Raw genomic sequence first — 24,376 nt, 5'->3', positions numbered from 1 at the left:
CCTGTGGCGAGGAGTTCCACAGGCTAACATGCCAAGTCAAGGACTATTTCCTCGGTTCTTACTCCAGCACCACCCCATCGGAGTGGAGGTCCCCTGACGGTCCTGGTACTGCCTGAGAGGGGAAAGAGCTTTCTCCTGCTCGAGACCTCCAAGGAGGATGATGGACACGTTAGACTTCGACTTCCTTTTAGACCTCTTCTCGCTGCTCTGGTTCTCTCAAGGCTTCTTCCGCACAGGGCCGCCCGTTTGACACGCCTTGCGTGCACACACACACCGTGTCACACTCGGGCACAAAGACAAACGTTGCACAAACATCTGCAGATCCCCACAACTGAAGCATCTCTTCCCTCCATCCTCCCTTTGGCCTTTTGGCTTTGATCCCCTTCTCTAGTATTTGTTTAGCTTTTATACCCCCCCCCCACCTAGACGGAGCTACTCTGCGCACAGTCTACAGTAAAAAAAAAAGGCAATAAAATTAAAATCCTCAATAAATAGACCGAAACAATCCAAAAACCAGAAGAAGAAGAAGAAGAAGAAACTAAGCAGTGGCAGGAGGGATTTCATGCCCTTTCCCTTCATTTGGTGTTCCCTGAAAGGTCGCTGGGCGAGTCCACGGATCTGCCCTCGGTCTCCGGGGTCTCTCCCCTTTCTTTCTTTCTTTCTTTCTTTCTTTCTTTCTTTCTTTCTTTCTTTCTTTCTTTCTTTCTTTCTTTCTTTCTTTCTTTCTTTCTTTCTTTCTTTCTTTCTTTCTTTCTTTCTTTCTTTCTTTCCTTCTTTCTTCCCTTCCTTCTTTCTTCCTTTCCTTCTTTCCTTCTTTCTTTCTTTCTTTCTTTCTTTCCTTCTTTCTTTCTTTCTTTCTTTCTTCCTTCCTTCCTTCCTTCCTTCCTTTCTTTCATTCCTTCTTTCTTTCTTTCCTTCCTTCTTTCTTTCTTTCTTTCTTTCTTTCCTTTCTTTCTTTCTTTCTTTCTTTCCTTATTTCCTTCTTTCTTCCTTCCTTCCTTTCTTCCTTCCTTTCTTTCTTTCTTTCCTTCTTTCTTTCCTTCCTTCCTTCTTTCTTTCTTTCTTTCTTTCTTTCTTTCTTTCTTTCTTTCTTTCTTTCTTTCTTTCTTTCTTTCTTTCTTTCTTTCCTTTCTTTCTTTCTTTCTTTCTTTCTTTCTTTCTTTCTTTCTTTTCTCCTCCTCCTTCCTCCAGATGAAGGCTTTTCCTTCCTTCCTCCCTTTCCTTCCTTTCTGTTCCCTGTCAAACCCCTGCCAGCTCTGATCCCTGGTCGCAGGATCCCCCCCCCCCGGGTTCTGCCTCCAGCTTTATTCTCAGCTGTGCTCTGTTATGAAACGGATTATTTCACCCGTTATCATATCATATCATTTTCTGTTTTATTTTTGCTTGTAGCTGGAAGCAAAACAATTCTGCCGTCAATCATTGTTCTTTACGTTCAGCCCTAGTGGTTCATTTATTCTAATGAATAACTTTCCTTCTCTAAGGGACATCCTGACACTAAAGAGAGGTAATTTTTAAGCTTTTTTTAAAAAATGAAGTAACGCTTACCAAGACAGAAAAAAGCAAAGCACGATTCAGATTTTGGGTCACTCCTTAATAATGTGTCCTCATCTTTGCCACTTTCTGGACGAAAAGAGACACAGCAAAGAAAGGGTCAGGAAAAGTTGCCCTGTTCAATTCCAGCAATTAATTTTTTTTTTTGCCAGACAAGTAAACAGAGGGTTCCAAAAGTCCAATCATGCCTGTTCTTCAACAGGATGATGATGGTGGCAGCTGGTTCCCCAGAGGAGTGCCCCTGCGACAACTGGAGAGCTTGGCCTTCTAAGTCAAAAGGGAAGATTGTCGTCGTCCCCCCCCCCGGTTCTGGGTGCCCCAAAGTCCGTCCGTTCCTGGCCTGAGATCCACCCAGCCTCCCTTGAGGCTGGCTCTGGCCCTGATGCCGGCCGGAAGAAACAACAAGGGATCCCCGGGCTGAGAAAAGCCAAGAAAGGCCTGAGCCAAGAGGGGAAACTCCCGTGACTTCGAGCAGCCGATCTCTCTAGGACAGGATCCGAGGGCTCAGCCGGGATTTATAACAATACTCATGGCAATGGAAGGGCCACAAGAACTCCCCACCCCACCCTCCATCTGCTGGCCTTGGGGCAGCCACGAGGGCCCTTCCTTTCTCCTGACCTTCGGAGACAGAGCCCAACCCTTGGCTGGTTCCCCAGTGAGAGGCCCTCCCCTTTCCTTTCCTTTCCCCACCAGGTCGCAAAGAGAAGAATCAGAATTATACACACCCACTTCTGATGCTGCTAGAAAAAACCACATGTGAAAAAGGAAGGAAGGAAGAGAGAGAGAGAGAGAGAAGTGAAGCCTGCCAATGACAGAAAATCTATTTCCAGCTTCTCGGGGTGTAGATATTCCCCATTGGTAGAAATATGTGCCTCCAATGTGAACAAAAATAGCAGAGTCTACTCACAAGTAAAACAAAATGAATGGACTGTTTTAAATGACAAGTTGTATATCTTAGTTAAGAATTCAACAACTTCATTTCTCAGTTCCTTAATAACAGTTGGGTGGATGCCATCTGGGCCCGGTGACTTATTGATTTTTAATTTATTGATTAGGTTTTAAAAAACTTCTTCTTTAATCTGATTCAATTCATTAGTCAGCCAATCACATTTTTCTTTTTCTTTTTATTATACACAAACATACAAAACAAACACAAAACATATATGTGGGGAGAATATATCCATCTAACATATAAACCTGACTACATTAACCATATTGCCCTACTAAGCATCTTTAGACCATATCCATTTAATATATAAATCTGAGTACATAAACCCTAAAGATTAACATAAATTGTCTAATATATAAACTTAAACCTGTATTGATCTTATATTCAAGCCATTCTTAGTTGCATAGACCAATTATAGCTCATAAGTTACTTAGTATCTTCATGTTTCTAATTCATCATCAATACCTTCTAAATAATTGTGATCAGAATATGTAATCTAAGCATTACCTATACTTATTAACCATTTAAGACATTCAACAAGTAACTTCCCCATTTTTATTATATTTCTTTGCTCCATGTATAAACCAGGGATTTTTAATTATTTACAGCCTTGTGGATCTAGGAATTCATTTCTTTCATTCTTTTTCCTGGCTTTTAAAGTGCTATCTATAAAGTCCCTATATATTCTTTCACCTGCGTACACCTCTAACCAGAAGTCATCATAAGCAATTCTAATTTCATCATAAAGGTAGCTTAACCATACACACCTCCCCACACAGAAGCTCCAGGCCAGCTCAATACATTTCTGTAAGATCCCCACTTTTACAGGTAAAAAGACATTTTATTGTCTAATCTTGTCTATATAATCAATATGGTGATTCACTCATATTTAAGCTCTATATATAAACCATAAGAGCCAAAGCATCTAATATTATTCTTAATTAACCTTTATGGAATTTATAGATACATATATTTATCTACATTTTAGCTTCCCCCAAGCTTTCCAACAAAAGGAAAACATCTTCTGCTTCATTGACTGTGCAAAAGCCTTTGACCTGGGGTTCAGTCCGAGGTAGCCGGCTCAAGGTTGACTCAGCCTTCTATCCTTCCGAGGTCGGTAAAATGAGTACCCAGCTTGTTGGGGGGGGGGGCAATGTGTAGCCTGCATAAATAACTTGTAAACAACCAAGAGAGTGTTTGAAGCAATATGGGGCAGTATATAAGCAACACACTTTGCTTTGCTTTGCCTGTGTAAAACCACAGCAAACTATGGCAGGTTCTTAAAGAAAGGGGAGTGCCTGACCACCTCATGTATCTCCTGAGAAATCTATATATGGGACAGGAAGCAATGGTTGATTGGTTCAATATTGGGAAAGTACAAGGCTGTATATTGTCCCCCGGCTTATTTAACTTATCTGCAGAATAGATCATGCAAAAGGCTGGACTGGAGGAATCCCAAACCGGAATCAAGACTGCTGGAAGAACTATCAACAACCTCTGATATGCAGATGATACCACTCTGATGGCAGAAAGTGAGGAGGAATTAAAGAACCTCCTAATGACGGTGAAAGAGAGCGCAAAAAACGGTCAACAAAACTAAGATCATGGCCACTGGTCCCATCACTTCCTGTCAAATAGAAGGGGAAGATAGAGAGGCAATGACAAATTGTTCTTTATTGGGCTCCATGATTGCTGCAGATGGCGACAGCAGCCACAAAATTAAAAGACACCTGCTACTTGCGAGGAAAGCAATTATAAACCTAGACAGCATCTTAAAAAGCAGAGACATCACCTTGCCGACCAAAGTCCGAGTAGTTGAAGCTATAGTTTTTCCTGTACTGATGTAGGGAAGTGAGAGCTGGACCATAAAGCTGACAGGCAAAGAATTGTTGCTTTTGAACTGTGGTGCTGGAGAAGGCTCTTGAGAGTCTTGTAGACTGCACGGAGAACAAACCTATCCATTCCGAAGGAAATCAACCCTGAATGCTCACTGGAAGGACAGATCCTGAAGGTTCCTAGTGTGGGTCCTTTGATGTAACCTAAGATGACGATTCTGACTAAAGCTCTTTCCACATTCCATGCATTTATGTGGTTTCTCCCCAGTGTGGGTCCTTTGATGTAATCTAAGGGCATAAATGAGACTAAAGCTCTTTCCACATTCCATGCATTTATGTGGTTTCTCCCCAGTGTGGGTGGTTTGATGTACCCTAAGCTGACCACTGCGAGTAAAGCTCTTTCCACATTCCATGCATTTATGTGGTTTCTCCCCAGTGTGGGTCCATTGATGTAACCTAAGCTGACGACTCTGACTAAAGCTCTTTCCACATTCCATGCATTTATGTGGTTTCTCCCCAGTGTGGGTCCTTTGATGTAATCTAAGGGCATAAATGAGACTAAAGCTCTTTCCACATTCCATGCATTTATGTGGTTTCTCCCCAGTGTGGGTCCATTGATGTAACCTAAGCTGACGACTCTGACTAAAGCTCTTTCCACATTCCATGCATTTATGTGGTTTCTCCCCAGTGTGGGTCCATTGATGTACCCTAAGATGACCACTCTGACTAAAGCTCTTACCACATTCCATGCATTTATGTGGTTTCTCCCCAGTGTGGGTCCATTGATGTAACCTAAGCTGACGACTCTGACTAAAGCTCTTTCCACATTCCATGCATTTATGTGGTTTCTCCCCAGTGTGGGTCCTTTGATGTAATCTAAGGGCATAAATGAGACTAAAGCTCTTTCCACATTCCATGCATTTATGTGGTTTCTCCCCAGTGTGGGTCCTTTGATGTACCCTAAGCTGACCACTGCGAGTAAAGCTCTTTCCACATTCCATGCATTTATGTGGTTTCTCCCCAGTGTGGGTCCTTTGATGTACCCTAAGCTGACCATTCTCATCAAAGCTCTTTCCACATTCCATGCATTTATGTGGTTTCTCCCCAGTGTGGGTCCTTTGATGTAACTTAAGGGCATCACTCTGACTAAAGCTCTTTCCACATTCCATGCATTTATGTGTTTTCTCCCCAGTGTGGGTCCTTTGATGTCTCCTAAGGTCACCAATCCGACTAAAGCTCTTTCCACATTCCATGCATTTATGTGGTTTCTCCCCAGTGTGGGTGGTTTGATGTACCCTAAGATGACCACTCTGACTAAAGCTCTTTCCACATTCCATGCACTTATGTGGTTTCTCCCCAGTGTGGGTCCTTTGATGTACCCTAAGATGACCACTCTGACTAAAGCTCTTTCCACATTCCATGCATTTATGTGGTTTCTCCCCAGTGTGGGTCCTTTGATGTAACCTAAGGGCATAAATGAGACTAAAGCTCTTTCCACATTCCATGCATTTATGTGGTTTCTCCCCAGTGTGGGTCCTTTGATGTAATCTAAGGTCACCATTCCGACTAAAGCTCTTTCCACATTCCATGCATTTATGTGGTTTCTCCCCAGTGTGGGTCCTTTGATGTAACCTAAGCTGACCAATCTGACTAAAGCTCTTTCCACATTCCATGCATTTATGTGGTTTCTCCCCAGTGTGGGTCCTTTGATGTAACCTAAGGGCATAAATGAGACTAAAGCTCTTTCCACATTCCATGCATTTATGTGGTTTCTCCCCAGTGTGGGTCCTTTGATGTAATCTAAGGTCACCATTCCGACTAAAGCTCTTTCCACATTCCATGCATTTATGTGGTTTCTCCCCAGTGTGGGTCCTTTGATGTAACTTAAGGGCATCACTCTGACTAAAGCTCTTTCCACATTCCATGCATTTATGTGTTTTCTCCCCAGTGTGGGTCCTTTGATGTACCCTAAGATGACCACTCTGACTAAAGCTCTTTCCACATTCCATGCATTTATGTGGTTTCTCCCCAGTGTGGGTTCTTTGATGTACCCTAAGCTTACTATTCTCACCAAAGCTCTTTCCACATTCCATGCATTTATGTGGTTTCTCCCCAGTGTGGGTCCTTTGATGTACCCTAAGATGACCATTCCGACTAAAGCTCTTTCCACATTCCATGCATTTATGTGGTTTCTCCCCAGTGTGGGTCCTTTGATGTAATCTAAGTTCACCATTCTGACTAAAGCTCTTTCCACATTCCATGCATTTATGTGTTTTCTCCCCAGTGTGGGTCCTTTGATGTACCCTAAGATGACCACTCTGACTAAAGCTCTTTCCACATTCCATGCATTTATGTGGTTTCTCCCCAGTGTGGGTTCTTTGATGTACCCTAAGCTTACTATTCTCACCAAAGCTCTTTCCACATTCCATGCATTTATGTGGTTTCTCCCCAGTGTGGGTCCTTTGATGTACCCTAAGCTGACCACTCTGACTAAAGCTCTTTCCACATTCTATGCATTTATGTGGTTTCTCCCCAGTGTGGGTCCTTTGATGTAATCTAAGTTCACCATTCTCACAAAAGCTCTTTCCACATTCCATGCATTTATGTGGTTTCTCCCCAGTGTGGGTCCTTTGATGTAACTTAAGGGCACCACTCTGACTAAAGCTCTTTCCACATTCCATGCATTTATGTGGTTTCTCCCCAGTGTGGGTCCTTTGATGTAACTTAAGGGCACCACTCTGACTAAAGCTCTTTCCACATTCCATGCATTTATGTGGTTTCTCCCCAGTGTGGGTCCTTTGATGTACCCTAAGATGACCACTCTGACTAAAGCTCTTTCCACATTCCATGCATTTATGTGGTTTCTCCCCAGTGTGGGTCCTTTGATGTACCCTAAGATGACTATTGTGACTAAAGCTCTTTCCACATTCCATGCATTTATGTGGTTTCTCCCCAGTGTGGGTCCTTTGATGTACCCTAAGATGACCACTCTGACTAAAGCTCTTTCCACATTCCATGCATTTGTACAGTTTCTTCCCTGTGTGAGTTTGATGTGAAGGCAGATTTCTTCTCCTGCTGAAACTGTTTTCACATTCCATGTTTTTGTATGATTTCTCCCCAGGGTGAGTTCTTTAATCTGAACTAGCGGCACTGGTCTGAAGCTGTCTTCACACTTCAGGAGTTTAAGCCATTTCTCTTTTAGCTCATGGGTTTTTCCAAGCTTTTCTTCCTGGCTTCACCCTTGACTCTTTTCAGGGCCAGAAGAAGTGGCTCTCAATAATTCTGGCCATCGAGTTTGTTACCTGATAGAGAACAAAGAAGATATTTTGAGAATATAGCACAGAGCAGAAACTAACTGGAGGTCAAACCAAAGAGCTTGCTCTGTCTTTGACTCCTTTGAAAGGCATATGTCTCCTGAAGGCTTTACAGGCAACATTTGAAAAATTAGCCGTATTGTGCAAACAGCATGGACTCACCTTGCCTGAACTGATACTTCCAAAGGGACAGGGATGGGAAAATATATTGTAGTTGATTAATATTAACCACTATCTGAAATAATATTAATCATGGGCCATCAAGTCAATTCTGACTGATGGCAGCCCTTTTTTTTGGGGGGGGGGGTTCTAGGTAGAGAATACTCAAAAGTCGTTCCCCGTTTCCTGCTTCTGGTACCTTGCAGTTTCCCAAAGGCCACACAGGCTGACCTTACCCATGGGAGACAGAGCAGTGAACCTCTGGTTCTGGAACCAAATATTTAAACCACAGAGGTATCCAACCAGCTTACTCAGAAATACAAGGATAGGATTTGATTAGAATTGTGGTTTTACAGGAAAAGTTCCATGGTTTACTTGCAAATTTCCTCCACAGTACAGTACAGTGGTGCCTTGCTTAACGGGTGCCCCGTTTAATGACGAAATCGCATAGCAATTAACTTTTTGTGATCGCTTTGCGATGTTCTCTATGGGGAAAAATCACTTTGTGATGATCGGTACCCTGTTTCGCTTACCGATCATCGCAAAGCGATGATTTTTTTACCAGCTGATCGGTGGTTCCAAAATGACCGCCGGGTAAAAAAAATGGCCACCCACTGTTTTCTGGGATGGATTCCTCGCTTACCGGGCAGCAAAAATGGCTGCCGCATGGAGGATTTTAGCCCATAGGAATGCATTGAAGGGGTTTCAATGCATTCATATGGGCTTTTTAATATCACATAGCGACGAAATCGCTTTGCAGCGAGTTTTGCTGCACCGATTATCATCGCTATGTGAGGCACCACTGTACTCAATTTAAAGGCATTGCAAATCCATAAATGAATTGAAAATGGTGAACCCATGAAAGGAGAAAGTGAAGGAAGAGTTGGAAAACCTGAATTAATAAAAAAGCCACTGTTGGCTCACATTTAGCTTGCGATCTACAACAATTCCAACATCCCTCTCACTCGTAATTTTGCTGAGCCAAGTATCCCCCATCTTGTAATTGAGCAATTGGTTTCTTTTTCCAAGGTGCAGGACTTTGCACTTACCCGTGGCCAGGTAGGATCATGCCAGAAAGAGGGAGGAATATTATTAAATATAATGGTTCACAGAGTAGCGGAATCCAGCTGAACACCAAAGTATGATAGCCAAATAAGATCTTCACTGAGATTATGAATACACCAGGCACAAGGATAGTGTTGATACAGTGGGGTCTCTACTTAAGAACATCTCTACTTAAGAACAATCCAACTTAAGAACAGCTCCATTTGCTAAATTTTGCTTCTACTTGAGAACAGAAATCCAAGATAAGAACAGGGAAAAAAAAAAACCTTTCCTGCTCTTTTTTTAACCTTAGGTCATCTTAGGTTAAAAAAAAAAATCTCCCCCTAGTGGTAGAGTATGTATTAACCAGCTTTGCATTAGTTCCTATGGAAACTAATGCTTCAATGTACGAACGCACCTCTACATAACAAAACAAACAAAAAAACCCAGCCAGAACGGATTAATTGGTTTTCAGTCCATTCCTATGGGAAATTTTGCTTCAACTTAAGAACGTTTCAACTTAAGAACACCATTCCAAAACGGATTAAGTTCTTCAGTAGAGGTTCCACTGTAGTTTCTATGGACGGAAAAGAGCAGATACGGATTAAATGGTTTTCAATGCAGATTCAACATAAGAACTTTTCAACTTGAGAACCACCTTCCAATACGGATTAAGTTCTTAAGTAGAGACCCCACTGTAGTAGATATTCTATTATGAACAATATATACAGGCAAGTTTTCAGTTCCAAACTAATGCACAGTAGTTGTCACAGAGTTTTAGTGCATATATCATTTAAATAAGTTCAGTAGTTGAATACCATAAGTTCCTTCCAGCTTGCCAGAGTTCCTTCTCTTATCAAGCACATAGACACAGCTTCCACCAGGATTCTCAGCAACAGGAACAATACGATTCTTCTCTACAGTTTCTCCAACAGTATCACCAGCAACAATCCACAACAACCCACAGATTGTGTGTCCTAGTGCTGTTAATTTTATCCTAGTATTGTCCAATCCTACGTTTACATTCACAGCTGTAACAATCACCTCAGCTGTGTATATTCAAGCTTTGCTTTACTTTACACTTCTGATTCTGACAATACTTATGGTCATTTTACAAACTTGATTTAACAATTCTATTCAGGTTGTTTCCCCAACCTGACAATGGTGAGGGTTTTTGGGCTAGGTTTTTTTTAAAGGAAAATAGTTAAAGTTTGAGGATTTGTTACTATTGGGTGTTGCTTTGCTAGGGAATGTCCTCAGAGTATGGGACCAAATGGAGATGTGATGCTAAAATGGAATGGTTTAAAGTCTTGATAAATAAAGATAAATGTTAAGGGATGAAGAGGAAGATAAGTTAAATCCTACCAAGGATGAAAGAAGATATAATATTACAATATACAAAAATATATGATATATATGAAAGAAGGTATAATATTACAACCCCTTCATGGATTGCTGCCTTGTTGTGGCAAAGGGGCTTGAGTAACTCAGGGAAGCTACGGGCTATGCCGTGCAGGGACACCCAAGACAGACAAGTCATAGTGGAGAGTTCTGACTAAACACAATCCATAGAGTATGAATTGGCAAGCCACTCCGGTATCTTTGCCAAGAATACCCATGAACAGAAACAAAAGGTTAAAAGATATGATGCTGGAAGATGGGCCCCTTAAGTTGGAAAGTGTCCAACATGTTACTGAGGAAGAGCAGAGGACAAGTACAAGTAGCTCCAGAGCTAATGAAGTGGTTGGGCCAAAGCCAAAAGGACGCTCAGCTGTGGATGTGAAAGGGAAGTCTGATGCTGCAAAGAAAAATGCTGCATAGGAACCTGGAATGTAAGATTTACGAACCTTGGTAAGCTGGATGCAGTCAAACACGAGACGGCAAGAATAAACATTGACATCCTGGCAGTAAGTGAACAAATGTGGACAGGAATGGGCGAATTCAGTTTAGACTATTATCATATCTACTTCTGTGGGCAAGAATCCTCTAGAAAACATGGAGTAGCCCTCATAGTCAACAAAAGAGTGGGAAAAGCTGTAATGGGATATAATGTCAAAATGATATAATGATTTAAATACGAATCCAAGGCAGACCTTTCAACATCACAGTCATCCAGGTTTATGCACCAACCACCAATGCTGAGGAGACTGAAATTTTATGAAGATTTACAACACCTTCTAGAACTGACACCAAAGAAAGATGTTCTTCTCATTATAGGGGTTTGGAATCCTAAAGTAGGGAGTCAAGAGATAAAAGGAACAACAGGGAAGTTTGGGCTTGGAGTTCAAAACAAAACAGGGCAAAGGCTAATAGAGTTTTGTCAAGAGAACAAGCTGGTCATCACAAACACTCTTTTCCATCAACACAAGAGGCGACTCTACACATGGAAATCACCAGATGGGCAATATCGAAATCAGATTGATTACATTCTCTGCAGCCAAAGATGGAGAAGCTCTATACAGTCAGCAAAAACAAGACATGGAGCTGATTGTGGCTCTTGATCATCAGCTTCTCATAGCAAAATTCAAGCTTAAACTGAAGAGAGTAGGAAAAACCACTGGGCTACTCAGGTATCATCTAAACCAAATCCCTTATGAATGCACAGTGGAAGTGAAGAACAGATTTAAGGAACTCGATTTGGTGGACGGAGTGCCTGAAGAACTTTGGATAGAGGCTCGTAGCATTGTACAGGAGGCAGCAACAAAAACTATCCCAAAGAAAAGGAAATGCAAGAAAGCAAAGTGGGTGTCCAATGAGGCCTTACAAATAGCAGAGAGGAGAAGGGAAACCAAATGCAAGGGAGATAGGGAAAGTTACAGAAAATTGAATGCAGACTTCCAAAGAATAGCAAGGAGAGACAAGAGGGCCTTCTTTTTTTAAAAAATATTTTTTATTTTATCACACTATAGACATACAAACCTAACAGAGATCACACAAAACAAGCAAAAGTAATAAATACAAACACACACACACACACACACACACACAGAGAGAGAGAGAGAGAGAGAGAGAGAGAGAGAGAGAGAGAGACAAAACAAAACAACAAAACCCCACATATAGGCAGGGTGGAGGCATTTCATACAATATTATCCATTATATAAATCTGACTGCATCAACCTTATTGCTCTTAAAAATTTGCTTGAGATGTGAGTCATCCTAAAGTTATAGTAATTCTAATGATTGATTTTTAAGATAATTTCTCTTACATCCTTGGCTAACCAATTATGCCTCAGAATATCAATATTTTACTATCATGAGAAATCCGCATTTCAGCAAAGATAAAAAACACCACAAAATATATTTATCTAATATTGGCTACTTAATCATATTATAATTCATATGTGCTTAATATCTCCATGTTAATGCTTTATACTATAATTAAGTAATCTCTAGTACTATGTTCACTCTAATATACATCTATACATACATGTATTTCATATCAGTATTTCATATATCATCATCAATTTCATATATTTTCAAATATCATCATCAGTCTTTCAAAAAGTAGGGATATTAAATGTCTCTCACCTGATATATTCAATCATGTTACAGTTTGTATATATTTTGTTTCTCAGACTACGTGCCTTAGACTCAACAGTTTCTAATGTTATATTCATCATAGACATTTCAGATTACATAACTGGAAATTCTTAATTGCCATTTGACTCCAAACATAGTAGAAATTACTTGCAATATATAAATCACATCCATTTTGTGTATATGTGTGCCCCTCAAATTTATAATTTGGTTTTTATAATCATCAAATAACATTCACCCTTTTATATTTTATAAATCTTAACTCCATTGCACGGCCAGGAATTCCAAATCACTTATAACATAATAAATCTAAGGTTACATTCTTATAATTCATATTATGTTTCTCTAAGTAAAAGCTTTACAGTCTAATCTTGTGTTCATCATAGATATTTCAGATTATATAGATAAAAATTCTCAAATCCATAATTTCTATTGTTATATTCATCGGGTAACGTTCCTCCTTTTTTAGTTTATAAATCTTAACTCTATACACAGGCCAGGTATTCCAGATCTCTTATGGCCTTATTAACCTAAAGTTAAGTTGCATCTTAAAGTGTACCATAAAGTCCACAATTTCTAATATTATATTCATCATAGATATGTCAGATTGTATAATTAATAATTCATAATTGTTGTTTATCTCCAAACATAATCAAAATTACTTTGTTGTTATATTCATCAATTAACATTTCCCCTTTTATTTATAACATTATAAACCTAAAATTAGATTGGCTCCTTTTTTACTAGCTTTGAAATGCCATCTATGGAACCCTATTAGGCTATTTTCTCTCTCATTTGGTGGGCTCATCATGTTCTGCCTTTGAAGCCAAGCAATGTCTGATCTGTAATCATTTTGTTTCCCTTTCAGCCTTGCCTTTTTGCTTCTTTGTTTTGCATATTCACCCATCGAGTTAGGACACATCTCTTTTTCACCCACCTGGACCTCTTTCTCACACTACAAATCAGTTTTCCTAAACTCCTTTTTAAAGATTTTACCCTCCTTTTTAAAAACAAATAAAGTCACTCTTTCTTGTGCTGCTATAGTGGGCTGATTTCTTCTGTTTCAGTACGCTGTTCTGACGAAAATTCCCAAAGCTCTGTCGTTTCCTTCATATCCGAAAGCACAGTCTGGAGTTCAAAAAACTGAATTTCAAAATGATTCAGAATGTTCCTTTGTAAGTTCTGAAAGGCATTTATTATGTCTTCTGTTAAATCCATCATGGTTGCAAAGTAGATGAACAAAGAAGCTTTGTAATTTCGAGATATGCACCTCATTTGAAGAAACATTCCCTATTATAAAGAAAATAGCCCCCAACACAGCTTGTTTGCTTCTTCTAGCCAAGAGCCATAAAGCACTTATGTAATAAAAGTCAGATCCTCAGCAAAGCTAATGATTTATACTATCCCAGACTCCAGCTTTCACCAAATACAGTAACTTCAATTGTAGATTGTAAATTCAGTCATAATAAAACTTCCATTAAGTTCGAATCCACCTCTTGCAGCATCTTGTCTCCTTAAACCTATTATTATTATTACTATTATTACTATTATTACTATTATTACTATTACTATTACTTATTATTATTATTATTATTATTATTATTATTATTATTATTATTATTATTATTATTATTATTATTATTATTATTCTTATTCTTATTCTTATTAGAAGAAGAAGAAGAAGAAGAAGAAGAAGAAGAAGAAGAAGAAGAAGAAGAAGAAGAAGAAGAAGAAGAAGAAGAAGAAGAGCTGTGAGTTGTTACCACCGAGGACAGGGGATAAAAAGCAAAAGTCTGTCTCTATTCTTGTCAGTTCCAGTTTCTGTTTTCCAGGCGTGATGCAGTAATAAAATACCGATCTGTCTGGGTTCAAAGCTTGTTTGCCGCTTCCAAGGTTACACTATCTTCTTTGAAATCAGCCGCTTAAGTTTATTTTGTACTTACAGAGGCGATGTTGAAACCAATTAGTCCTTGTTAATGCAGTCATTCGTAAATCTTCATGCTTCCTTCCTGCCGCGGAGCTTCACAGCTAGGACGACATTAGAAAATGGCGTTGATGGAATCCTTTGTCTGAAGGAGTGATCTGAGAGGTGGTTGCTTTCCACCCCCCAGAAGATCTCTGCTCTCCTGCGACTCAGGGTGGGCTTCTCCTAGCCTTCCCTGCCCTCCAATTTCTTGGGGAGAGTCTGGATTCACAGAATGCAGCAGAAATCTGGAGAGTCCAGATTCCTTGCTGCCTCGCTGTTTGTAGCTCCACCCCCCTCTCATCACAAGAGGGCCTTCTTAATTGAACAGTGCATAGAAATAGTGGGAAACAATAGAAAAGGAAAAAACAGATCTGTTTAGGAAAATTGGAGATATTAAAGGAACATTTTGTGCAAAGATGGACATGGTAGGATTGTTCTCCTTGCAGTCCAGGGGACTCTCAAGTGCCTCCTCCAGCATCACAATTCAAAAACATCAATTCTTCGGCGGGCAGCTTTCTTTATGGTCCAGCTCTCACTTCCATACATCACTATAGGAAAAACCTTGGATTCGTATTGACATCTGTCATTTTTGAGATTATATCCCATTACAGCTTTTCCCACTCTTTTGTTGACTATGAGGGCTACTCCATTCCTCCTACTGGATTCTTGCCCACAATAGTAGACATGATAATTTGCCCATTCTCGTCCATTTTAGTTCACTGACACCGAGGATTTCAATGTTTATTCTTGCCATCTTGTGTTTGACTACATCCAGCTTTCCAAGATCTTACATTCCAGACCTGTCCGTCTTGGGTGTCCCTGCACGGCATAGCCCATAGCTTCCCTGAGTTACTCAAGCCCCTTCGCCACGAAAAGGCAGCAATCCGTGAAGGGGGCAGCAATCCGTGAAGGGGCTCCCTCTCTTAATGCAGCCTTAATAGCATTGGCCTTTTTTGCAGCCACATCACACTGTTGGCTTGTGACCTAAGATGATTCCAAGGTCCTTCTCGCTCCTAGTACTGCTGAGCCAGGTATCCCCTTGTATTGTAACGGTGTGAAATAGTATGGGAAACCATGGAACCCAGAGACACTCCAGCGGCCAAGAGGTCAAGGGGTAGAGCAGGAGTCCCAGCACTATTACCATTCACAGAGCGACATCCCACAAGGGGAAATCCCAGAAGCTGACAGTCCAACAGTCCACCGCTACTCTCCCAAACCCAAGGCAAAGGTCAGGGCTGTTTTTCAGCAAGTGTGGATGGCAGGGAGCAGAAGAGAGAATGTCCTGTGCAGACCATCTTCACTGCTCCCAGTCCTGCTCCTAATATTCAGGCTGCCTTTTCCTATGGGAAGCCTGGCAACTTTTTCTCCTGCTGGCAACACACTGGATCATATTTTTTTAAAAATTGTGGCTACAGAAGTACAATATCCCACATTCAGACTGTCAGGTTATATAAAATAAGCCAAATAAAACAGAACCTGAATTTTACAGCCATGAATACTCAGCACAGAGATCTATGACAGAAAGTGCTCGACGAGGACACGGGAATGCACAACTTAAGGGTGACAATGATGTCAGGTCTCTGACCACCAACTGGACAGTGTGATAGTCTATATGGCCACTGAGTGATGACTTCTTTCTCTTGGCTCATGCAGAGGGTTGTGGACTTTTACGCTGTTGCTGCTGTACATAAATGTCAATAGACTTAGTTGCTAGAAGTCTAGTCTCCCTGCCTGATTTTCTTGACTGGTGGGACTGGAACAAGGGGCTTCGGCAACAGGCGCTGCTAAAAAACTGTGCCACTCCGACATAAGCACTACTGAGGCTGATGAACAGCTCTGGAGGTCTCCAAAGCTTACACACCAGGCTGGAATTCCACAGTTTAATACTGTTACTATTATTATTTTTGTTGTTGTTATTGTTATCTTAATGTATACACCGCATTTCTCCCAAGAAGGGACCCAAAGCAGCTCAGAACATTAAGTCACACAGTTAAAAACACTGTAAGTTAAATATTAGAATACAAATTATTGGACGAAATTGGCAATTATAGCCCCATCACCAATGTTTCTTTCATGAGCAAAGTGGTCGAGAGGGTGGTGGCTGATCAGCTTCAGCTCACTTGGATGAAACAGACGCCCTGGATCCATTCCAGTCAGGCTTCAGGCCGCACCACGGTACAGAGACGGCATTGGTCGCCCTGTGTGATGACCTGTTGAGGGAGGCCGACAGGGATAAAATGTCTCTGCTGGTCCTCCTCGACATCTCGGCGGCCTTTGATACCGTCGACCACACTATCCTCCTGGGTAGGCTCTCCGAGTTGGGAATTGGTGGCTTGGCACTCGCCTGGTTCCGTTCCTTCTTGGGGGACCGTCCCCAGAGAGTGCAGCTTGGGGAGAGGGTCTCGGCCCCGTGGAGTCTCAATTGTGGGGTTCCACAGGAGTTGATTATCTCCCCAATGCTGTTTAACATCTACATTAGGCCGCTGGGAGGGGTCATCAGGGGTCTGTGGGGCTTCGTGTCATCAATATGCTGATGACACCCAGCTATATATTTCCTTTTCACCAACTGCAGGTGATGCCGTCCTGTCCCTTCAGTGCTGCCTGGGGGCCGTACTGCAATGGATGCAGGAAAATGGGCTGAGGCTGAATCTGGACAAGATGGAGGTTCTGAGGGTGGGTGGCCCTGTGGTTGGCAGCTTTAGTGACTCTCTTACATTTGGGGGGGGTGACCCTGGCCACGAAAAGTGGGGTCCGCAGCCTGGGCGTACATCTGGACCCGACACTCACCATGGAAACGCAGGTGGCATCGGTAGTCCACACTGTCTTTTTTCAACTATGGTGGATTGCCCGGCTGTGGCCCTATCTCGACACGGGGGCACTCACTACCTTGGTGCATGCGCTCCTAATCTCAAGATTAGACCACTGTAATGTGCTTTACATGGGGCTGCCTTTGAGGCTGATGTGGAAACTTCAGGTGGTGCAGAATGCGGCGGCCAGACTCCTCACTGGAGTGAGAAAATACCAACATATTTCTCCAACTCTGGCCTCATTGCATTGGCTACCCATTCGTTTCCGCGTCGACTTCAAAGTCTTAATGCTTACTTACAAGGTCCTAAACGGTTTAGGACCTCAATATTTGGCGGAATGCCTGCTCCCACCAAGGTCTACCCGGATCACCCGCATGAGTCAGGAGGTGAGGCTGAGGAGCCTGACACTGAGAGAGGCCTGGAAGGAAAAGACACGAAACTGGGCCTTCTCCGTGGTGGCTCCTCGCCTCTGGAACAACCTCCCTTCAGCCTTCCCTATGCTGGGAATGTTTAAAACCCAATTAAAAACATGGTTGTACATCCAGGCCTTCCCTCCAGTCAATACAGTGGTGCCTCGAATAGCGATGTTAATCTGTTCCGCAAAAAACATCGCTATTGAATTTCTTCGCTATTCAAAACATGGTTTCCCATTGAAATGCATTGAAAGCCGGCTAATCCATTCCAATAGGAACGAATTGCCGTCGCTAATGGAAAATCTCCATAGGAAACCTCGCTATTCAAAACACGGTTCCCCAACTGAAATGCACTGAAACCTATTCAGTGCATCTCAACACGGAAAAAAAATCAACAACAAATTAAATAAGGATCAGAACAAGGTCAAATTGGGTTAACAAAGGATTTAATAAGTGCACTTTACGATCTCAAACATTTCAAACTGGAAACCTTAATTTTAAACCGTTTAAGAAATAGCGAACACGAACTGTGGTTCCTCCATTGAAATGCATTGAAACCATTTGATAATCACCCATAGGAAAAATGGCTAATCAAAGCGAAAAAATGCCCTGAGAACCACATCGCTATTCGGTTTTTTCATTAATAGAGGTGCTCGCTATTCGAGGCACTACTGTACCTGATTTCTTTTCTATTCCTTCTTATTTTATTCTCACTCTATTTTATTGTAACTGTATCAAATGATTATGTAATGTTCTTGTGTTTTATTGTTTTTTTCCTATACTGTAAGCCGCCTAGAGTGGTTGAGTAGACCAGATAGGCGGGGTATAAATCAAATAAATCAAATAAATAAATAAATAAAAATTAAAAATTAAACAATATATGATTTAAAATATAATTAAAATATTAAAACAGGAAAAAAATAATATTATCTGCTTAAATGGGGTGCAGGGATTTATAATTGTTAAAAGCCTGCCTGAAGAGATGGGTCTTTAGCTTTTTTCAGAAAGATAAACAAGGAAGGTCCCTTTCCTGATCTCCCGAGGGAGAGCGTGCCATGGCCTGAGGGCTGCCACCGAGAAGGCCCTCCTCTCCCTTGTCCCCATCAGCTGTCCTTGGCCTGGCAATGGGGCTGAGAGGAGGGCCCCCTCTCCTGATCTTAATCCCCAAGAAGGCGCATATAGGGAGATACCGTCCTTCAAGGAGCCTGGGCCCAAGCTGTTGCATTACTTAAAAGGAAACAGATCCTTAAATTAAATTTCCTATTCTGGATGTTACCAATAAAGATTACTGACAAGAATGGCAAGTGATGATTTATTTTATTATTCATTTGCGTATTTATTTATTGAACTTCTATGCCACCCATCTAGACATAGTCTACTCTGGGCGGCTCACAGAACACAAAGTAAAACAATAGAAATAAATTAGCAATTAACAACACATAGATAGTAATTTAAGATGGAGAGAATAAAAAGAAATTTAAATAGTGCCCGGAGGGAAGGCCTGTCTGAATAACCAGGTCTTGGTTTTTAAAAATGCCCAGCGAGGGGGCCAAAGGGATCTCTGATGGCAAGCTGTTCCAAAGTCGAGGGGCCACTGCCAAGAAGGCCTGGTGTCTCGTCTTTTCTTTCTGGTCCTCCCTCGGCGTTAGGCTCCTCAGGCGCCCCTCCTGACTAGAACGGGTGACACGAGTAGAGCTAGGTGGGAGGAGGTCTCCGGCCAAGTATCAAGGTCCTAAACCATTTATTTATTTATTTATTTATTTGATTTATATCCCACTCATCTGGTAAATCTATACCACTCTGAGCGGCTAACAGGAACATGTATACAATTATAATAAAATAAATTAAAATTTAGGGCTTTGTATGTAATCATTAATACTTTGAAATCAATGTGGAACCGAACGGGCAGCCAGTGTAAGGCGGCCAGGGTGGGAGTGATGTGTTGGTGTTTCCTCAACCCACTAAGAAGTCTGGCCACCGCATTCTGTGCCATTTGGAGTTTCCGCATCAATCTCAAAGGTAGCCACACGTAGAGAGCATTACAGTGGTCTAATCTCGACATAAAGATAGGGACGCAGCTGGGTAATCTGTCAAAGATGGAAATAGGTGGAGCGGACCACAGATGCCACATATGTTTCCATGGTGAGCGCCTGGTCCAGATAGATCCCCAAGCTGCGAATCTCACTCTTCGCAGTAATAACAGAATTATGAAGCATAAGGGTAAAAGAAAATTGCTATAGAGTAAAATGGAGATGGCACTTAATTCCGGTGGCATTGAATATATTAAATAATAATGCATCATCTCTGTGCTGGAGGTGTTTTATAGGAGATTAGGGAAAAAACTCGATTGAATCCATGATTGCCTTATTGAATATGGTTAATAACCAAGGGAAGAAAGAAGAAAAGGAATTAGCTATTAAATGGTGCCTATGGCAAGGCTCATCTTTGCAAGGAACAGGAAAAGCGATTATCAAATTAACCTTGAGGAACGGTATAGAAAAATGTGGAATGTGGCCATTGATGACAATGGACCAGTGAAATAAAAATTAGGAGATGGATACTGGAAACTAGTAAGAGCCATGTGCTTTTGGAGAGAAACAGGGTGCTAAAAATGCAAAAATAACCATCATCCTAACCGTAACTCTAACCTAGTCCCTAAGGGAAAGGTGGCAAGAGGTGGAGAAAGGTGGACGTGAGTAATGTGGGTTAATTTGAGCTGATGGGATGGTGTGTATTGTCATTTGTATCCTCTATTTTCTCTTTGTGATTTTCTTTTCAATAATGGAGGTCCATCGGATCCTATACTCTCTGTCTCTGTGAATCTTTCACCCCTTGATCTGACACTGGGATTCAAAATGGAAACATTTTCCCTCAATGTCCTCTCCTTATGACCAAAGACCATCATCCTCAAATATTATTTCAATGATGTTTCTGCAAGAGATTCAATAAGTTCTGGGGAAATGATGGACAAAGATCTTGGCAATTTTTTTTTAAATGTGGGAACCTTGGAAGAGTAATCCTCAACCCACATTTATGTATGTACGTTTGTATGTGTGTATATCTGTATGTGTGTGTATGTACGTGCTTCATCTATCACTTGCTTAAAATGGCACCTTCTCTAAAATCCATGCCTGGGGCCTGATAAATGCACAAACGCCCACACCCACACCCTGCAATCTCCCCACCTCTTGTTTCTTTCCAGAGGCTGTGCAAGGCTTCCCTCTTCCCTGTGAGAACGTCCCGGCAGGAGCCCTTCTTGAGGAAGAGACCGCACGCCTCCCTCCTCTTTGGGTCTCCGGCTTTCCCTTCCCTTCCTCTCAAGGGCAGCTGAGGCTCCGCGCCCGGCCAGGGGAGACCCTGCCTTGGTCGTCGCAGGAAGAAGCCAAAGAGACACAGGAAGAAGGTTGGTGGGTGTTCTCCTAGGACACCATCAATCCTGCAAAAACAGTAACTGTCTTTCCCTCTCCAAAAATCCCCTCATGCAGGAGTCACTTCACCCTCTTGGATCCCAAAAGAGGAAAGGAGAAATTCCAGGGAGGCCTCATGCTAGACTGTCCAGGGTTGGAATCTCACCAACAGCACCTGCTCTTGGTGACCACAAGGTTGAGCCAAGCAGGATTGGGAACCAAAAGAAAAACACTCTGCACATGTTCAGAGAGGCTCTGATGTAGACAGTAAAACTGGGACTCACGCAACCCGGGTTGAAAACCCCACATAGCCAGGAATCTCACAGGGTGTGCTTCCTTTCACAAACCAGAGGCCTCCAAAACTGGGTTGGTTGGGAGTTACTTGATAGGCGACAGAATGAAGTCGACAGGACAGACTCACAGCATATGGGGATTTCATGTCACCGTTTGGATACTGTGATGAGATGTGTTTTTGAAGTTATAATATGCTACAGTAATGGGTTTTGTAGTTATGAGTTTAGCAATAGAGAATCCATTTTGAATTAATAAAACGGTCTGTGCTGGAAAAGTACTAGTAGCAGTTTTCATCTCTGCGTTGCCAAGCTTATCACAGGCCGCAGAGAAGAAGGACATTCGTAGCCATAATATTCCAACCTGGATCTTGTGAGAAACTGAGGCAGAGACTAACACCGTTTCCTCTATCCTGATTGGTGGGTTACGTCAGGAAGAAAGGAGGAGGGGTAATATCTTGTAAGTTGTAAAAATGGAGTCTTACAGAGAGAAAGCACATGGATTTTGGATATGGACATGAACATTGGAAATGGGATGTATGCCTGATATGTAAAATGGATACCTTACATGTCATATGGATGGATTACTTACGGATTACTGTTCCATTGGAGAAGGACTTTACCCTTTATGGATTTACCTGTTTCTGATGGACTATGGAATCCTTGGACTGAGGAAGAATGTAGTTTATTTTTTAACTTAGAGGAGAGGCCTAGCCTTTCTGTTTGCTTAGAGTTTTGATTTGATAGCAGGGTTTTGATAGGAGTTCTGATACTTATGAATGGAAATGTTCTTTCTATCATCTATGCTTTTACAATAAACTAATTTTTCTTTATTTTTCTAATAAATGTGTTTTTGCTTAAGAATTGGAAGTCTGGTCTTTTGAGCAGAATAGTTACATATTGTTACCTAGTTACCAGATAATTGGCCATACGTTACCATAATTGAGTCATTTATTTGCTTAATTACAAGCTACATTTTTTTTAAAGTTCCTTTTTCATAGGGGACAGACTTAAAGAAAGAAGTCCAGTTTCACAGCCTGACTGGGACTGACTCACTCAGTTCATGAAGGGGTGAAATGGATTCTAACTTTTCTCTGTTCCTGGCGTTGCTAGCCTTCTAGGAGACAACAATAGCTCACAGATACTGTCATGGGGTCAAAATTTGTTAACTGAAAGAGTTAGCACGGCAGGTGCAACTAGTCAAGAAAACTGGGAAGTCATCCTGTATCAGCAGATGATGGTAGGTGCAAGAGAACGATGTAATGTAATTTGTCGGGGGCTGATGTGGATATAAACGAGGAGGAAGACATGCACCATTTGGTTCAGTTTGAGAGCTTATGCTATCCTGAACTCAACTGCTCTGAGAGCTCCCATTTCCTCAGAGACAGAGAGGCTGCTAGTTGGTCTCACTCTCTCTCTCTGTCTGTATGTTTGGAAATAGATGAGTGAAAGGAACTATTTGTTTGAGACTTTTGTTCCACCAGGACTGAAGAACTTGGGGGAGAACGCTTCAAAACCTGTCATTTCACACCATCTCAGTCTCCTTTGCACTGTCAGGCCCATCTCGGTGGCCCCTCTGGCCCTCACCAGGCACCATGGAAGGTCGGGTAGAAGGCGCCCTCCAAACGCTCCCGATGGTTCCAGGGACTGGGCTAAAATTCTCTGAAATACTGATCTAAGCTTTACAATGTCTTGCATCCTGCTAATCATAGAGTTATCATTTAATAAATAAACAAACACAGTGTTGCATCTGATCTCAAAGAATGAAAGAGATCTTACCTGCTTTAAGGGAGGCTTTGGATTTCTCCTTTCGTCCAGAGAAAAGTCGGGAGAGCATCAGCTGAACCTCACCCCGTCCTTGGGAGAAAAGGAAAAAAAAACCCAAATCATTCTGGAGGCTTCTCGGATGGACAAAACTAAAAGCTTTCCCTTAGCACAGAAGCTAACAATCTGGCAATCTGGAGAATACAATTCTTTTAAATAATATCCTCTGGCTTATGAATGGGGGGGGGGGATTGTGTGCTTCTATGCCCACGATTCCAAAAGCCAGGAAATAGCCCAAAAATGCTGCACAATCTCGTGCCCGCCTTGCCAGCAGGAGAAAGGAGGCCAAGCCTGACAGCGCAAAGGGTGTCTCAAGGGTGGCCACAGCCAAGGCAGCCGTCCAGAGGGTCTAAAGCAGGGGGTCCCCCCCCCCAACCTTGGGCCTCCGGATGTTCTTGGACTTCCGCTCCCAGAAATCCTGGCCAGCAGAGGCAGAAGTGAAGGCTTCTGGGAGTTGCAGTCCAAGAACCTCTGGAGGCCCAAAGTTGGAGACCCCTGGGACTCTGCGGGAGACCCTCTTCTGCTCTTTGCCCTTCACAGCCCTGACCATGGCTTTGTGTCTGGGGGAGGAGTGGTCACTTGATGAAAAGGGGAGTCAGATTCTGGGATGTTCCCTCGCGTGGTGTTGCTCTGGGAACGGCATGGGTGCTGGGGGGGACGGACTCCTGTTCAACCCCTCTGACCCTCAGCCTGTGGAGTGTTTCAGGTTTCCATTAATTCCCCGCACTCTTTCACAGAGGAACGAAAACCCGGAAAGAGGCTTTGCAGAAGAATGTGGTGGTCCGGCACCCCCCGTGTGATGATGACACACAACTTCCGCCTGCTTTCTAAGACCCTCCAGGAGGCCCTTCGCTCAGCCTCTCTGGCCCCCAAGGTCAGGCCATCCAGCCGACCATCATCCCCTGCGCCACCGCTTTCTCCCCCCCCCGAAAAATAAAGGCCCCCAAATCGCCCCCACCTCCGTCCGGATCCTGAAGCGCCAAAGAAACAGCGAGAGAGGAAAAAAAGGGGGCGAGGAAGGGGCACGGCCTCCACTTCCGGTTCCTGTGGTGGGCGAAACAGCACCGGAAGCAGCCCCACTCCCACTCCCTCTACAGCTTTAGTCGCTCTGCGTTCTCCGCCTCCCTTTCCCTCCCAACCAATCGCCGCTGAGAAGAGCAGAACGTGGGAGGTTGATGGGGAGGGAGGGAGAACGTAGAGCTACTAAAGTGAGAGAGGAGGAAGGGGGCGGCTGCTTCCGGCCCTGCTTCCCCACCGGAAATGGAAGCTGTGCCCCTCCC

General features: G+C 42.5%; 3 protein-coding genes across 4 annotated transcripts in view; 2 read left to right on the top strand and 1 right to left on the bottom strand.

Annotated features, from left to right (window-relative positions):
• LOC144584975 (uncharacterized) overlaps nt 1–24,376 on the top strand; it is a 618,887-nt gene that overhangs the window by 360,367 nt on the left and 234,144 nt on the right. The gene's annotated exons all lie outside the window — the stretch shown is intronic.
• LOC144584983 (uncharacterized) overlaps nt 1–24,376 on the top strand; it is a 392,659-nt gene that overhangs the window by 228,393 nt on the left and 139,890 nt on the right. The window lies entirely within an intron of this gene.
• Nucleotides 2,656–24,108, bottom strand: LOC140702910 (uncharacterized). Of its 2 annotated transcripts, XM_078382343.1 has the most exons (4): nt 24,055–24,099; nt 23,052–23,129; nt 14,333–14,417; nt 2,656–7,637 (listed from the first exon to the last, which is right to left on the bottom strand). In XM_078382343.1, exon 4 carries the CDS (start codon nt 7,431–7,433, stop codon nt 4,488–4,490), a length of 2,946 nt encoding a protein of 981 aa, XP_078238469.1. In that variant the 5' UTR covers nt 7,434–7,637; nt 14,333–14,417; nt 23,052–23,129; nt 24,055–24,099; the 3' UTR covers nt 2,656–4,487. The 2 variants fall into 2 exon arrangements, with proteins under 2 accessions (XP_078238469.1, XP_078238468.1); XM_078382342.1 differs by lacking the exon at nt 14,333–14,417 and having other exon boundaries at nt 24,055–24,108.

The sequence above is a fragment of the Pogona vitticeps genome, chromosome W (assembly GCF_051106095.1).
Source record: "Pogona vitticeps strain Pit_001003342236 chromosome W, PviZW2.1, whole genome shotgun sequence".
In the NCBI taxonomy this organism is placed as follows: domain Eukaryota; kingdom Metazoa; phylum Chordata; class Lepidosauria; order Squamata; family Agamidae; genus Pogona; species Pogona vitticeps.
The sequence above is the reverse complement of the archived record's forward strand: the minus strand, read 5'-3'. Positions and strand labels throughout refer to the sequence as shown.

Bases quoted from the DNA above. Each gene is read 5' to 3' on its own strand.
- LOC140702910 (XM_078382342.1), bottom strand. From the start codon at position 7,433: ATGGAATGTGAAAACAGTTTCAGCAGGAGAAGAAATCTGCCTTCACAT.